Below are 16,969 nucleotides of genomic sequence, written 5' to 3' on the forward strand. Positions count from 1 at the left end.
GACTACAACCATTTCAATGTATGCACAACTTTTAGTAACGCTTGCCTTTCTAAACATCCCTCAGAGATTAGTTTCAGTTCAAAGAATTTTATAAAAATGTGCCAAAATACCAAAAAGTTCTTGGGATTGCTAATTTAAAAAACCGAGAGAGAGAGAGAGAAACACATAATGGAAAGGGAGAAAAGCCAAGATTTTTTCAAGTTCATTTTTCATAATGACCAGTACTTTTAATACCTGAACTGGTGGTCCCAACTCCTGAGGTGGAGCATGAATGGTCAGTCTTGGGGGAAGCGGATGTGGTGGGCGTCTAGGTGACTGAGGTGCTCGAGGGGCCTGTCTTTCAGATGCTGATGATGGCTGTTGTTCTCTAGAAACCTCCTGAGAAAAGGAAGATTCTGCAGCACCTGTATTTCCTTCACCTATAGGAAAAGAGAAATTTACTTTTGAACTGCTAAATTTACGACAAAAAAACTTGGACAATCCCTAGAAGTATAAATCTTGCCAACAGGAATGTTAACCGCACTAATATTTTCAGAAGTAAAGTAGTGAGAGGTGATGGAAACAAATGTGGGCTTTATACCCAGAGATAATGGGATCTGTACTTATTACCTGTGTGGCTTTGGGCATGTCCCTTAACCTCTTTGAGTCTATTTTTTGGTTGGTTAATAGAGCAAATGTAACCTCCAAGTATGGTCTTTCTAAAATGGTTTTTCTAAAGAGTTCAGATAATGAACATAAAGCCCTTAGCTCAACACATGGTAAACATTTTAAAATTATTTAAAATATTTAAAATTATTTAATATTTAAAACATGGTAACAAATTAAAATTAAACATTTAATAAAATAAAACTAAAATTAACATTTAATAAGTTTGGGTTATATAATTTTTAATAAAGTAGGCAAGTCGCCTAAAGGTTAGACTACTAGAGAATCAGTATAACAAACAGGATAAAGACAGAGGAAAAGCCTTACAACTACATTTTAATCTTTTGGTTTCCCCGAATTTTGAATTTTCACAAATGTCTCTCAAATGTCTGGGTATTCTTCTACATACACTGTAGCAACAAAAGAAGCCATCTTCTTCTATGAAAAGTTGAACAGGATGCCACAGAATTTCGTAGTTTAAAAGTCTGAGGTCTAGATTCAGATCTTTGCTCTAATACTTAAGCTACTTAGCTACTTAGTAAGCTATGTGACACCTCAAGTGACTTTACTTCTGTGATTCAGATTTTTCATTGGTACCTAAACCTTATTAAGTTTACTATAAGAATTAAACAATTCAATACAAGTGTAGTTGCTTGAAATGGACTCAAATCCATCCATTAATTTTATTTGGGCCACTAGGCCTATTTTTGCTTGGTTGCAAAAATAAAAATAAAAAAAATAGGAAAAGGGAGTAAGGAAGGAAGGAGGGAAGAAAGGAGGGAGGGAAGGAAGGAGGGAAGGAAGGAAGGAGAGAAGAAAGGAAGGAAGCAAGGAAGGAAGGAGGGAGGGAGGGAGGGAGAGAAGGCAGGCAGGCTGGCCTAGAGCAGCAAAAATTGTTCCTTCTATATTTCAACTATGTGATACACAAAAAATGTTTCTTAATCTACGAATTGTTTATAAAATGTAAATTGTTGTTCAAAGTATATCAATTTCTCATCTCCCTTTAAAACTAAGAATAGTATTACTTATTATATGGCTTAATATTCATTAATGTATTTTTCTCTTAAAAAATTTAAAAGTTTAAATTTTTGTCTGCTCTTGCTTTATTAAAATGAGAATACACCTTGCCCTTTTAAATACCCAGGCCTCTACAGAAACCCAGATACAATATTTTCCCGTTAGTCTAAACAGCTAAGGTTTTATTTACTATGTCAACATTAATGATTTTGGCTTCATATCAGTTGTCAGTTATCTATTATCCAGATAATCACTAATCCTTTAATACACATTTCAAAATAAAATTATTTTCTACAACTTCCATACTCTTTTAATGCCCACAACTTTTCAGTGGACCTCTAGGACTTATCCTTTCCAAGATTTAACAAAATATATGCTACATTGATCCAAAAATCTTTTATTCATTGGAAAACCAGAATATACTGCAATGCTCCAATAGTCCCAAATCTTGAAGCATGCAGCTTGATTAGACTGACCTCCTCTGGTTGTGAATTGCTGTTACAAGTAGTCCCTAATTAAATTTTTCCTCTTAATGGCAGCATACAGCATCTACAATACCGTAAGGGTTACAAAATGTCTGCATCTTACAGCAGTCCAATGAGGCAGAAAAAGAGTATAATGACAGCACCTAACAATCATAAATACAGTAGACTTTTTATGACAGCGTAACAGTCAGAAAGCTAGAGCAGGGGCCAATCTCTTTCTTACCAATTCGCTAAATAAATTTATATATTATAATTAAGTGCAATTCTAGTTTAGAAAATACCAGAGACACTCAATTCAAAAAAGACTAATAAAAATCTCACCAATGTTTTGAGAATCAGCAGCTCTCTGATTACCTTCACCTCCACCCATACTTTCTTCTGTTTCTGTACCTGGATCAGTCCCATCGCCACCCTAAAAACAAAACGTGATAACATAATGCGCAAATAAAATAGGTACGTTAAAAAAACCAGACAGAATAATTAACCAAACCAAACCATAACAAAAACAAATAACTAATAATAACAATAAAAAACAAAACAAATGAACAGAATCCCCAAAGGTTTTAGTGAATTTCATAAGCCTTTCTATATCCTTGGAAAACATCAAGTTCAAGAAAGCTCTCAGAAAGAACTATGAATGGTCAAAATTCTAGCCAGTTACCTCAGCATCATCAGCTTCATAACCATCATTGCCATCGGCACTACCAGTTCCTTCATTACTATCTTCACCCTCGTCTCCCATCCCTGTGTCATCTTCATCATCATCATCATCTTCCTCATCCTCTTCATAATCCTAGTAGAAAGTTCCCCAGGTATAAAAAAAAGTTTAGAATATGGCCCACATGCTCTGTATATCTAGATACCACATTTAGAAATTTAAGTGACGCATTAGTCAGAAGATAGGAATTGTCCTGAGAGTTGTAATGGGATTAGTACAGCAGCACCAGATATCACAACTGTGATACTTGCTGGAATTAGTACAATAATGATCAATTCTGAATTCTAACTGTTTGCATGAGATTGTTCAAAGATAATATAGACCTTAGGTGTCAGCAAAATGTCAAGTGGTCCACTTTATTCTAAATTTAAACAGGTGGAGCTGAAGAAAATGATAAAATTACACTATATCAGGAGCTTTTAAAAAAATGTTGTTTTATTAATCTAAAATGAGAAGCTGTCAATATAGGATTTAAACCCCAAAATAAAATACACAATTTGACCTTATATACATAAAATACACTTTATATATAAAACAATGACAAAAATGAATTACGGGGCTCCAAGAGGAAACAAAAATAATTCTTGTCTCTTCTTTTTATCTCCAGAAACCATAGCACTTATAATTAAAGCCATACAGTCACTTACCAATAAGACTTAAATTAGGTCTAATTGAGAACAAATCCTAAAAGACTCACGATTCATCAAAAAACCAAAATGAAACAAAATTTTAAAAACGGGCTTTCCATCACTGGCTCTACACTACTTTTCATTATAAAATGTTGATTTCTGAACTAATTAAGATAGAAGAAAAAAACAATATAATCTACTTAAGCTGACTGGGAACCAGAATTTACAGCCAATGCATTAGTATCCCAAGGATTTGAGCACTTCCATCCAATAGTTTAAAAACACTAGATGATTTCAAAACAAATTTACCTCATGTTCTCCATCATTTTCATCATCATCCTCTTCTTCATCATCACTGTCAATTACAATGACATCATCTCCTTTGCCTTGACCATCCTGGGATGAAGTTGTTGTTTGCTGATCTGATTGAAGTGGTCCAAGATCTATTTGTAGAGACTGAGAGGTTTCTTCACTGTCTTCCATAGGTGTATAATCTCCCTGGGTAACTCCCTTTGAAAATAAAAAAGCAAGAAAAAAATTAAGAGCCCTATACATGTACCTAAAACTATATGTGAGGTATTATTATAGGTCAAAGTAAAGAATAATGAGTACTTATGGACTAGCAGCATTTAATTTAATTTAATTTATTTTTTTGAGACAGAGTCTTGGTCTTGTCACCCAGCTGGAGCGCAATGGCGCAACCTCAGCTCACCGAAACCTCCGCCCCGCTGGGTTCAAGCAATTCTTCTGCCTCAGCATCTTGAGTAGCTGGGACTATGGGCACCCCCCACCACGTCTGGCTAATTTTTTGTATTTTTAGTAGAGATGGGTTTTCACCATGTTGGCCAGGCTGGTCTCGAACTCCTGACTTCAAGTGATCTGCCCACCTTGGCCTCCCAAAGTGCTCGGATTACAGGTGTGAGCTACCTCAGCCAGCTGCATTTAATTTTAAAAATGGTACTTCAAGTATTTTTGAAGAAAGAAGATGAACCTTTGAGTTTCCTTAATGTCTTCCTATAGAAGAATTATCATAAATCTTATTGGTTAATACTCCAAGAAGAAAAAGAGAAAAAAATATAAACAAATATTTATGTATTCAAAACTACTACTAGTGTGATATCATTTATCAGTGCTGTGAGACAGAAATATGTTATGTAATTTTAAATTTTTTAGTAGCCACTTTAAAAAAAAGGTGAAATCAATTTTAATAATATACTTAACCAATATATCCAAAATATTATTTCAACATGTAATCAATGTAAAAATTATTAACCAGATATTTCACATTTTAAAATTTCTACTAAGTCTTCAAAAATCTGATGTATATTTTATATTTATATCAATCTGGACAGCCATTTTTTAGTTGCTCAATGGCCACTGTGGATAGTGTACAATACAGCTACAGACCAAAGTCAGAAAAAAAAAAAAAAAAAACTCATGGGTCTGCAATGTTTTAAGAGAAGGTTTTCCCAAACTAGAACTAATTTGGAAATGCACTGAATAAATAAGCTATTACCATTGTCTTTTCACAAAGAAAAGCACTGAATACATAAGTTATTATCATTGTCTTTTTACAAAGAACTTCTTCCCTCCCCAAAACTCCAATTATTCCAAGCCTTCACACCAAAATAAATTTATCAGATACTAGATAATTCCTTGCTCAATCTATTTCCACAATTCTATTTTGTTAACTACTGAAATAAACTATTATTTTAACTTCATTTATAACATTTACTATCAAAAGTTAAATGTCGTTTTGGCTTAAGCACTCACTAAAATCATTTTTTCATATAAGCCAGCAACAATATCTTTAAAACTAAGACATTCATAAAAAATTACATATGCCATAATGGAAAAAATGAGTAAGTCATGATTTAATTTAAAAAGTGCCTCAAAGTGACATGCTTATTTCAGAAAAAGCATCACTTGTAAGGAACATCTTGCTTCACTGTCAGAAAATCAGAAAAATAAACTGTTACACATTCAGTAGACAATGCTAGAAGGGTGGAATAAAAATCCAAATGGTATTCTGGAGTCACAGACAATTTTGCCAATTTCGAGAAAAAGCTTTTGCAGAAGATTTCAGTATAATTTAACCAAGTCTGACAAGAAAGCAGAAATTCACATCTTATTATTTTCAAATTATGTTCTTCAGAAACAATGCTCTCTGAGGATAGATGAAAAAGATATCAATTATAGTATGCTTTGAATAACTTATCTAAAATGTCTGGGTCCAGAAGTGTTTCAGATTTTGGATTTTTTAGGATTTTGGAATATTTGCATATCCATAGAGGTATCTATAAGATCCAAGCATAAATGCAAAATTCATTTATGTTTCATATATACCTTATACACATAGCCTGAAGTTAATTTGACACAGTAATTTTAATAGTTTTGTGTGTAAAATGAAGTTCTGACTGTTTTGACTGTGGCCCATCACATTAGGTCAGCTGTGGAACATTACACATGTGGCTTGCACACTGGCACCTAAAAAGTTTTGAATTTTCAAATTAGGGATGTTCGACCTGTACTACATATTCATCTGAAGATTTAGTTTAGTGTTTTCAGTCAAAGAAAGCTGGTAAAATTAGCTTTCAAAATTAATGCAGCTAAGAAATTAAAATTTACTTGCGATACGGCTATTTATGGTTAGCTTGAGATAATTCCTTAATTTTACATGGGTAAAATAATTATAGCATAAGATGATTCAGAAAGTTTATCCAGAGAAAAGTACTGTTTCAAGCTTAGGACAGTTGAAAACTACCCAGCCTGGGTTTGAATCTGAGTTCCAATGCTATGTGAACTTCAGTACACTACTTTATCTGGGTATCAGTTTCTGTAACTATGAGGTATAATGAAGATTAAATTAGTCAATAAATAAAAATTTCTTAGATCAACATTTGACATATAGTAATGAGTTCGGTGTTAAATATTGATATTTAATTACTATCATATATTGTGATCTGAGAGAACAAAATAGATGCCATTTTGTCAACTAAGACAAACCCTAAGGTAAAGGAAACAGAAGTTACCCGTAGGTCAAGGGTTCAGGGCCTGGCCGGCATGGCAAATTTCTAAATTCATATGTACAATTAAAAAAAATACGCCTTTGCTAAACTCCTCTAACTGGAGCTATCAGGCAAGTTATCAGACTCCTATCTCTGATTTACAATCCAGACCACTACAACTCTGACTGTAGACAGCACTGGCAAACAACTACAGCAGACACCTTAAGCTAGTTTCAGCCTGCTTAAAGAGGCTGTGCACAAACTGTCTTTGTGTCCTGTAATTCACCTTTTGTTCACTCTTCACATAAAGAGCCAGATTCCAGCTCATTTTAATGCTAAAACCCTGCCCCAAAGTGAACACAGGATGTATATTATATAGGTTTACCTATTGTGCATATGCTCAGTTCCCCTCATAAAGACGTATAGCTTTTTCCCCAAATATGCTGAATATGTATGACTCTATTGTGTAATAAGGACCCTGTGAGGCATACAACCACACCTGTCCCTGCCCTGTGTGAAGAAAAAACACCTCTGGTCCATGCTGGAGACTACCTCTTCCTCATTAGTAAAATGATATCACTAATAAAGCTCTCCTTTCTATTAAACACTATTTAGCCACCCTGGGGGTCTTCTGGATGACAATATGAATTCTCATTTTGTGGGACAGAGGGAAGAAAGGAAAGTAATAGCACCCTGAGTGCCTAATATGTGGCAGGTACTACTTTAGGTATTTTACAGTACTAAAAATTGTATTTTTTGACAAATGAGACAATGCAGGGAATTAAGGACATGCTTTACAGTCACAAAGCTCACCTCATGCTTTGTAACTTCAGGGTCTATATTCTCTCCACTAGTAAAACTGCTCTAGAGGAAACTCAATGAGAGATCAAAAAATGAAGAGGTGCATAAATGCATTTCCTCTTATGGATTACTTTAATTCTGTAAGGCAAATAATACAGGCGAGTAAGAGAGAAGCAGCAAATGGGGCACTATGAATTAACTCAAGACGCAACCAGCACTCTTGTATTCCATGTAATTAAAATAGTGAAAAATATTGGCTCACAACTCTAAAAAATCTGGAAAACTGTGCTATATATGAAGAAAAACATTTCTTTAATATAAGTTTAGAAGGCAGTACACTATACTCATAGGAGTAAAAGAAAGCAGACTCTGCAATGATTAATTTAATTTCATTAAACATAATAACAACAAGTAAAAAAAAAAAAAGACCAAATAATGTTTCAATCTGTCAAAGCTAATTTCATTCATGAAAAGCCACAGTTTGCTACTTTAGGTATGTTTTTACTTACTTCTCCAATAGAATCTTGAGAATCCTGGTTGTATACCTGGGTCTCCACCTCTCCATCAGTACTTTCTTCTGCCATAACTTCTTCCTGTATCATAATACACAAATATATTAACCACATCAGTGTAGTAGATGAAGATGAAGGGTTACCTGTTTTTGTTAGTTCTCTTATTTGAAAAAACCCTTCGAATCTTTAATTTTATGAAACTATAGAAAAATAAAAAAATTTTTATTTAAAAATTATAATCACATTCCTCCTCAGTATACACAAAGCAAGGTTTATGAACATTGATACATACTAATACAATTAATTTAGTAGCCTTAATGTTTGATTTGAAACCTGCTTCATTACAATTTAATCTTAACAACAAAAAGGAATATAATTTTGGTTAATCTTAGAAAAAGACAGCAGGTAACAGTTTATGTCCATGATATTTAAAAGCTTTGAGATGAAATTCAATTTATGTTTTTATAACTGTGTTTTTGTTTTTGTATTGAAATAGAAACAAATTAAAGATATGCAAGAACATAAAACACTGTTGGCAACAATACCTGGGTTGTCAGTGGAATCTTTGTAGAAAGTTCAATAAAAGTGTTTTCCAGATAATACATTTTGGTCCCGAAAGGTTAATTTTCTCTAGGCTATAACTGAAAAGAGTACCTTAACTCTACTGATAAAGGTTAAAATCGACAAAAAGAACTTTATGCACCTCAGTTCCTACCGGTGTAACGCTTTTCAACTTCTTTGGAAGAGGCATTTCCACTGTATCATCAGAGACTTGGTCTGATGCTTCTATGGTGCTATCCTCTTCCTCTTCACGTGTACGCTTTGGCAAAGAAGAACTGGGGGTAGCCGAAACTTTGAAATTACATAAATCTTGAATTAGAGCATGATCATAACTCAATTTAGATAAAGATAATTTACCAAATATGGTCACTTAACTAAAGGAGAACACAGTAAACATTTAATTGTACAGATTATTAAAATACACTCAACCAACTCCTAGATCAATGCCATCAACATAATTTGTTTCTGCTAAGCTATGGGTAAACAAAGAGCAACTTATGCTCTGAGTCAATGTTTTTATACCAACCCATGCTTTGCTTAATAAAGCCAACCAATTTTTACAATATATCTGATTCACTGAGATTGTACTAATATGTCGTTATTTAGAAAGTTTACATGGGACCTTCTACAAAACTCAGGACTCCTTGAATAAGAAAAAATGTACACTGTATGTAAATCAGTATATAGTCTTATCTTAGGTGTCTTTTAGTCCTCAGGACCTCCGTTAAATTATATATAATATGTTTTGTGTTAATAGGTAAAACCAGTAAAAAAAGTAACTGGAGGGGGAGGATCATCTTAATGACAAACAACTGATCTAAAAGTCATATTCAGCCATAAACATGAAATAAAATGTTAGTAATATATTCATTCATTCTAATATCTGGTAGAAAGCAAGTATGCACAAAGAATACTTGTGATATGCATTATATCCAAGATATCATACTTGTATAGGTTTATTCTAACTTCATTTGTACAAAGAACACTCAAGATATACTCAAGATATATAACTCAAGATATACTCGAGATCTTATAAATGCATAGGTCTACTCTGATTTCATTTTAAAATTAATCTTACCTGTGCCAAATACTGCTGTGGAAGTAGAAGGCCGCTCAACTGGTGAACTCTGAACAACCTCTACTATGTTTGAAGATAACTCCTGACTGACCGGCTCAATCTGAGGATGACTCTGTTGAGTGGGTTGCACAAAAGCTGTAGCCTGTGTTTGTTGCTGAACAGTTAAAATAGGTTGAGATATAGAAGGCTGGACATTAGGACTAGTAGAACGAACGGATCCACTTGTGCTTCCAAAAACTGGAACATGTTCCACAGGCCCTTCTGACTGCATAGCTGAAAAAATAATTATAATGCTGAATATAAACCTTCTACTTTCATCAAAGCTGAAATTATCTTTCCCTATTCTGCGGTAAATGTCACCTTTCACAAGGATTTTCTTGGCACTTAGTAGACAAATACACTGTGGGTAAAGGTAATGTATTACGGATTTTTAAATTCCCTATGTAATTGATACGGTAGCATGTAATAAAATGTTGGCAGAATTAAATAAATAAGTATCCGAAACTGATTTTGCATCTATTCATTTAAATTACTGTTGAATAAAATTAATGAAATTAAGCTCGAAGTAAAATTAGAATTTTTCATTAAGCATCATTTTGTTTTTAATTGATAAAACAGATAGTAAGTATAATTAGTAATATATTTAGTTTATTGGATGTAGCTGAAATAAAACATTCTGTATTTTCATAGCACAGATACACTTGAATAACTTACTGAATTCTAACATTTATCAAGATAAGAATATAAGGAAATATGCAGGTAGCAAAGTTTTACTGAACACCTACTGTGGAGTTAGGTAAAGGGATTAAACAGTAAGAAGCCAAGATTTTTGCCCTTGAGGAGCTCAAGGTAGTGGAGTAAAAAAGCATGTATACCACAGAATAAAATACAAAGTTGTAATTGCTGTAATGAGTAACAGAGTGTCATGGGAAAAAATTGAAGAAAGCAAAGAAATGGTCAGGTTCAGTGAGAAAGCAATGTTGGGTTGAGCCAGTAATTCAGTATGATTTTCCAAAGTGGATTTCATATATTCTTTGTCATTACAAGTGAAAATTTTGGTCCTAGAAGTATGTACTTCAAATATTAAACACCCATTTTTATAATGATGCTGACTACAGCTGTACTGGATGCTTCATTTATCTTTGAAATTACTGTCATCTTCTCATAATAAATCTAAATAAGCAATCAGTCTAATCAGATCTGTATTATTTTACTAACCTTCCTGTGATTCCACTTGTGTAGTGGGCATCACTGTAGCTGTTGGGGTAGTAGTGGGATTTGTAACAGTTGCAGGTGTAACCATTGGGCGGATACTAGCCCTGGGTGTTGACTTATTTCCAGCCAAAGCTGCAGCTGTCACTTTACTTGGAGTAGACACAACAGGAGTTGGCTTGATGTTGGCTGTTGGTGGGTCTGATGTGCTGGCACTAATAGAGGAGAAAATGCAAGAATAATTAATAACAAATTATTACACAAATACTTTTAAAAACACAGTGAGTACAGGTCTCTATTTTTTTGTTCACTAAATATTTCAGAGCCTTATTAAACCTGTTTTGAATTTAAGCATTAAAAACTATACAGAGAATGCTCCAGTGTGGTGCATCCTGACAATGCAGAATGTATCCAGCTGTTGAATTGGTGAACCCAAGTCTCAGCCCAGCATTTTATATCTGTCATCATGTAATATCACGGGGAGAATCAGTAGCAGCCTTAGAAACCAACTGCAAACTAAAAGATGAGAGATGTTTTCTCTGTCACAAAGCTTCATCTGATAGGACTGAAAGTATGCTGAAAACAAGTTGGCAAACATATGATACAGTTTTGCAGAGAAAATAACTCTTTAGTGTATGTTTTTACAACAGAATACACAGATTTCTGTTTCCTAAACGGAAAGATCACTAGATATTCCCCGAGCTTTAAAAGAAAAGTAACAGACTATGAAATAATTAAAACTCACATTCCTCTTTCACCAGAAGCTGGAGTTGTTTTCAACGTGATCTGTCTCTGCTGTTCAGGGACCTATAAAAAGAAAGCTCTTGATTGTTGTTCCTAGCCCACAAGAGTCCACTAAAAATGCTACAAAAAATATTTCACTATTGTTAATTCTCTCTGCACACGTTGAATTTTAGCCAAAATTCACTCTGACAAAGGCTCCTATGTCACCAGGCACTTTCAAGTAAAGTGTACAAAGAAGAACAATTTGTTACTTAAGCAGAATTAGCTAATCACCTTATTAGAAGGTTCTTGAGGCTCATCTCTCTGCTCAAGGTGTCTCTCTTGATGCTCCCTGAGTTCTCTTTCCAAGCGACTAATTCGACCTTCATACTGGGACTTTAGAGCAGTAATACGAACATCCAATTCGTCTTTCTGCTGATCTAAGGCTCCATTCCTTTGTTTAAGCTCCTCATTTTCTTTAGTTAGCTGATCTTTTACACCTAAAGAAGTAACCAGGTGATTATATTAATATTATAATCAAACATTTAAAACAACATTTATGCACTTAATTGACACATGGTCACATCAGATTCTACTACTGTAACATCTACATTAGTTATGATATACTACACATCTCAATGAGCAAAGTTCTAAGTACATTCATGTTTTAATTTATTACTAGAATATAAAATATACTCACTCCAACATAAAAATTTACTTTTTCCTAACTAAAATCTCAACAAACTAAAGATCTGGGTTAGCAGAAGCCTTTTTATATTTCAATGTACCATTCAATTCATTATTATGAATTGCAAAATTTTTATTTCACATAATCTACAGCACTGTTTAAAAATAATTCGAGAACTTTTAAAATCAAGTAAGTTTTTAGGACATTGCCTTAGAGATCATTTAAAAAAAAATGCCTGTAACAAAACCCAACTGATTTGACATTTTATTTAACTACTCAGCAGACTGATAGGCAAGGCTGAATAAACCCCTGAGCCTTGAAGAACTAGGTTCTTCATAAATTTGACATGATACTCTCCCCGAAGAGCTAGAGGGGCCCTCTACCAAATGAGGCACAAAAAAATCCCTGGACTGGTAAAGATCTTTATGCAGTCTACATAAGGTGTGTAGGCAACATGGTCTGGGCTCAAAGGATCTCTGTCACAAGATAAAACTGTTATTCATGAAAGCAGAAGGATAGCAGTACTCCCATTATCTACGGCCAGCCAACAATTGAGAAAAATTTCGTCATATCAAGGACATCCTCATCACTTGAAAATTAGGGTTGCTCTTTGTGTCCAACTAATTATTCCTAATATTTAAAGCATGCACACATACACACAGACACAAAAACACCCTTCATAGTAGATACCTTTTATTTCTATTCCATTTAATTTTAAGCCTGCAACACACAACCAACTTTCACTACCAAGTTCAAACTTTAAACAGGTATTTACCAGCTAAGTGTGCAATTTTTGATTTTGCTGCTACAATAGCCTTTCTGGTTTTTTCTTCCTTTTCAGTTATCTGTTGTCGGAGCTGCTCCTCCTGTGTGGTTCTATCTTGAAGATCCTGACGAAGTCGTGAAAGTTCAGACTGAAGTTGCACAGTCTGTTCCTGGAGATTTCTTGCTTCTGTCTCTTTTTCAGATAATGTCTTTAAAGGAAAACAAAGTATCCACCATGGAATTCAATCATTTCAATACAAACAGTATGTGGTAGCAACTTAAAGTATAACTTATTAATTTGCTCTTTAAAAGATTAAATAGAAGTATAAAAATGGTGGTCAGACCAACTAAATGCACACCTGAAGATGACTGGGTACTACTTACATACAGGAGACACTCCAAGTAAAAAGAATAAAATGTATCCATTCCCACACGGTGAGAGAAAGTGTCAAGAGAAAGTGTCAGTAGTTAGCACATATTTCTTTAGGTGTATAACAGGAAAGAATTAGGAACAGACTGTTCTCACACTCATACCTTCTGCAGATTCTCTACTTGACTCTCAAGTGATTTTGATTTTGTTTCAGCTTGGTTGAGTGTTTCTTTGAGTTCCTGCATTTCCTGGACTAAAACATGCTGTTCCTGATGGTCTCCAGAGGACTGAGCCGATGTCTCCATAACCTAAGACAACAAACAGTAACAATACACTTACATATTTATGTTTAGTAATTCCATTTCTGCAAGTTTGTCTAAGAAAATAATCACAGCTTTGCAAAGAAACTTTATCCTTGAAGGTATTCAAAACAGAATTTTCTGTGAAACAACTGTAATCTCCAAAAATGGGCAACTAGTTGTGGTTTTCCACATAACTGAATACTAAACAGCTAATCAAAATGATGCATTACAGTTGAATTTTCAACACTGAACTGCATTTTCATAATAATGAATCAAATGAAAAAAGCAGACTACAAAAGAATATAAGCATATAATATTATTTCTTTGAAAAAACACATTTCTTACATGTATGAAAAGGGATACTAATGTACTAATAGTGGCTAAAACAAAGGGGTAGTAATTGCGAATTTTTTTCTTTATTTTCTAATCCAACATGTAATAAATACGTAATTCTCAATATACAAATTCCTTACCTTCAGGAATTAAAAACAACATTTAGATTCAAAACATAAATATAATAAAGATTTCTCAACTTTTTTGATAGGTGGTTAACATAAATAATTTATTTAAAACTATACAAAACCTGATTAGTCATCATTTTTAAATATCCAATTGTAATTACCAATGACTTGTAAGAACATAGCTTTGAAAATGGAGAGTACTTGAAAGGTGAAAACTGAACCAAAATATCTAGTATTTACCAAAATTTGTGAGTTTATAATGCATTTTCAGCATATTAAATAACTAATCTTAAATAAAGATATCATATATGGTTACACGAGTTCAGTATCTAAAAGCTAGTAATATTCAAAATTACAAAGAAATAAGATTTTGTAACATTCATCCTAATTTTGTTTTGTAAGAAAAGCTTCTTCAAAATACCTTATCCTGTTGTGCTTTAAGTTCTTCATACTGAGTCTTGTACCTACGTCCAATTTTCTTTACTTGAGTAATAGTTTTGACTTTTTCTTGGATATCAATTATTTTGGCATCTAAGTCCTTCTGGATGGTTTCCTTTTCAGTTCTTACTTTATTTAGATCTTCCTTCAGACTCTGAATTAAGTTCTGGTTGTTAGTCAAAGATGCATTTGATCTTTAAAAAATGGAGGAAAAAATAAAGATTAAATATATGAGATGTTTTTCAAATTTTGAAGTTCAATGTAACTTTACGTTATATTGCTTTAATAAAATTTTTTTTTTTGAAGATCCTAAAAAATACCTGCATACTTCACAGGTAAGACCTTACAAATTCACAGCCCTTCGGCGAGATCTTATTACATAGGTTTACATGTGCATTTTAGAGATGAGAAAAACGGAGTTATCAGTGGTCAAGTAACATGCGCAATTTCACAAACTAAAATCAAGTGATGGTACCCAGATTTTAATTCAGACTTGCTTGAGAGCAAAGCCCACCATCTTTCTACTGCATTGAGTATAGTCAAATTTTTTCTGTAAAGGGCTGGATATTAGAATATGCTATACTTTGCAAGCCACAAAGTCTTCGCTGCATTTTTCTTCAACAATGCTTTAAAAATATAAAAATCAGTCTTAGCTTATAGGCTGTGCAAAACCAAATCATGGGTCACATTTGGTCTGTGGGCTATAGTTTGCCAACGCCTGTACTATATCCCGGATTGAACTTGAAATCAGATGGCCTGAATTAAGAGTACGGGTTAATTTTGAATTGACCTTGAAATCAGATGGCCTGAATTAGGTAGTCAATCTTTTTGAATCTTAGGTTCTTCATTTTTAAGATTAAAATATAACTCTTCTACTTAATATGCTAGACTATTGCTATAAAGAAAATATATATACATATATGTATGTATAAAAAACATAAAAATTTGTAAGTTGTAAAGCAATATATAAATGGGGCCATGATATGGACAAATTACACTAAAGTTTAAAAAAAGGCAAACTGGAAACATTAATATTTAATTTCTTAATTTTAAAGGGGCAACACTTTGCTATTAGTTCCTGTAAGAAAAAATTAAGACTTAAAAACTTCCCTTGGCCAGGCATGATGGCTCATGCCTGTAATCCCAGCTCTTAGGGAGGCAGAAGTGGGAGGACAGCTTGAGCCCAGGAGTTTGAGACCTGCCTGGGCAACAGAGGGAAACACTGTTCTCCACAAAAAGGAACAAAAAAGCCAAAACGATAAAACCCACTTTTCCTTACAGAGTCACAAATATAAGCTAAGCAAAACAACAGCAACAACAACAACAAAAACTACCTGTAAAAGTCTTTGATAGCTATAAATTTAGCTTTAGACTTCTACTGACTAGCTCTTTAAAAAATAAAATATAGCCGGGCGTGGTGGCTCAAGCCTGTAATCCCAGCACTTTGGGAGGCCGAGACGAGCGGATCACGAGGTCAGGAGATCAAGACCATCCTGGCTAACAGGGTGAAACCCCGTCTCTACTAAAAAATACAAAAAACTAGCCGGGCGAGGTGGCGGGCACCTTTAGTCCCAGCTACTTGGGAGGCTGAGGCAGGAGAATGGCGTAACCCCGGGACGCGGAGCTTGCAGTGAGCTGAGATCCGGTCACTGCACTCCAGCCTGGGCGACAGAGCGAAAGACTCCGTCTCAAAAAAAAAATATAAAAATAAAATAAAATAAAATACAGAGAAATAATTATCTATAATGAGGATATTCTCATATATACTTTATATATGAGGGCATAATATTAAATCACTGCTTGACTCTACAAAGTAGACGCAAGTCAGATATGGGTGCTCTAGCACTTTCCATTCTTTCTAAAACCACGAGGCAGGCACTTGGGGAGTCATGTAAATAAGTAAAATAAACTTCTTTAAGATTTTATATATTATATACGATTTAAGGCTTCTTTCAATATACCTTGCAATTTCAGCTTTAAGTCTACCAATTTCTTCTGTCAACTGTTGAATACGCTTAGTATGAACTTCCTTTTCAGAAAGGAGCTTCCGATATTCTTCTGTATCTGGATCTTTCTGTTGACTTACTAGATGCTAGAATAACAAAAATGCTTACTTGATTTTTTTAGGTTTTATGAAACAATTGTGCTATAATAAAATGGAAGAACATCTGATTATGTTTACATTAGGTGTCCTGCATGTAAAGTAATCAAGCATGGGAACTACAAGATACTAAGATCAAACTTAGCTTTGGTTTGGCTAAGAAGTCTAGCCAAAATGGAAGAGGGAAAAAAAATCAAATGTCATTAACTGCTCATTATATTTTCATATTTGTGAATAAACATTTCAGATTAGTTAGAATCCAAATAAAGGGATCAAAATAATCAAAACTTTCAATATTAAGTACCTAATTTCATTCAAGTGACATTTAAAAGAAAAAGAAATATAGATGATGCATTACAAGTTAAACACACAGGCCAGGCGCGGTGGCTCAAGCCTGTAATCCCAGCACTTTGGGAGGCCGAGACGGGCGGATCACGAGGTCAGGAGATCGAGAC

General features: G+C 34.0%; 1 protein-coding gene across 2 annotated transcripts in view; it reads right to left on the reverse strand.

The window, feature by feature from the left end:
- The window catches only part of TPR (translocated promoter region, nuclear basket protein), a 67,454-nt gene that overhangs the window by 9,999 nt on the left and 40,486 nt on the right, over positions 1-16,969 (reverse strand). Inside the window, exons 31-44 of one of the 2 annotated variants that reach the window (XM_011934187.1) lie at positions 16,375-16,505; positions 14,397-14,607; positions 13,377-13,520; positions 12,853-13,051; positions 11,684-11,889; positions 11,412-11,473; positions 10,673-10,881; positions 9,455-9,727; positions 8,519-8,667; positions 7,813-7,896; positions 3,804-4,004; positions 2,809-2,940; positions 2,469-2,559; positions 235-419 (exon numbers count right to left, since the gene is read on the reverse strand). In XM_011934187.1, coding sequence (XP_011789577.1) covers positions 235-419; positions 2,469-2,559; positions 2,809-2,940; positions 3,804-4,004; positions 7,813-7,896; positions 8,519-8,667; positions 9,455-9,727; positions 10,673-10,881; positions 11,412-11,473; positions 11,684-11,889; positions 12,853-13,051; positions 13,377-13,520; positions 14,397-14,607; positions 16,375-16,505 — 2,277 coding nt within the window. Of the gene's footprint in view, positions 1-234; positions 420-2,468; positions 2,560-2,808; positions 2,941-3,803; positions 4,005-7,812; positions 7,897-8,518; positions 8,686-9,454; positions 9,728-10,672; positions 10,882-11,411; positions 11,474-11,683; positions 11,890-12,852; positions 13,052-13,376; positions 13,521-14,396; positions 14,608-16,374; positions 16,506-16,969 lie in introns of both variants that reach the window. The other variant, XM_011934186.1, reaches the window with a different exon arrangement.

The sequence above is a fragment of the Colobus angolensis genome, unplaced genomic scaffold, assembly GCF_000951035.1.
Source record: "Colobus angolensis palliatus isolate OR3802 unplaced genomic scaffold, Cang.pa_1.0 Scaffold132, whole genome shotgun sequence".
In the NCBI taxonomy this organism is placed as follows: domain Eukaryota; kingdom Metazoa; phylum Chordata; class Mammalia; order Primates; family Cercopithecidae; genus Colobus; species Colobus angolensis.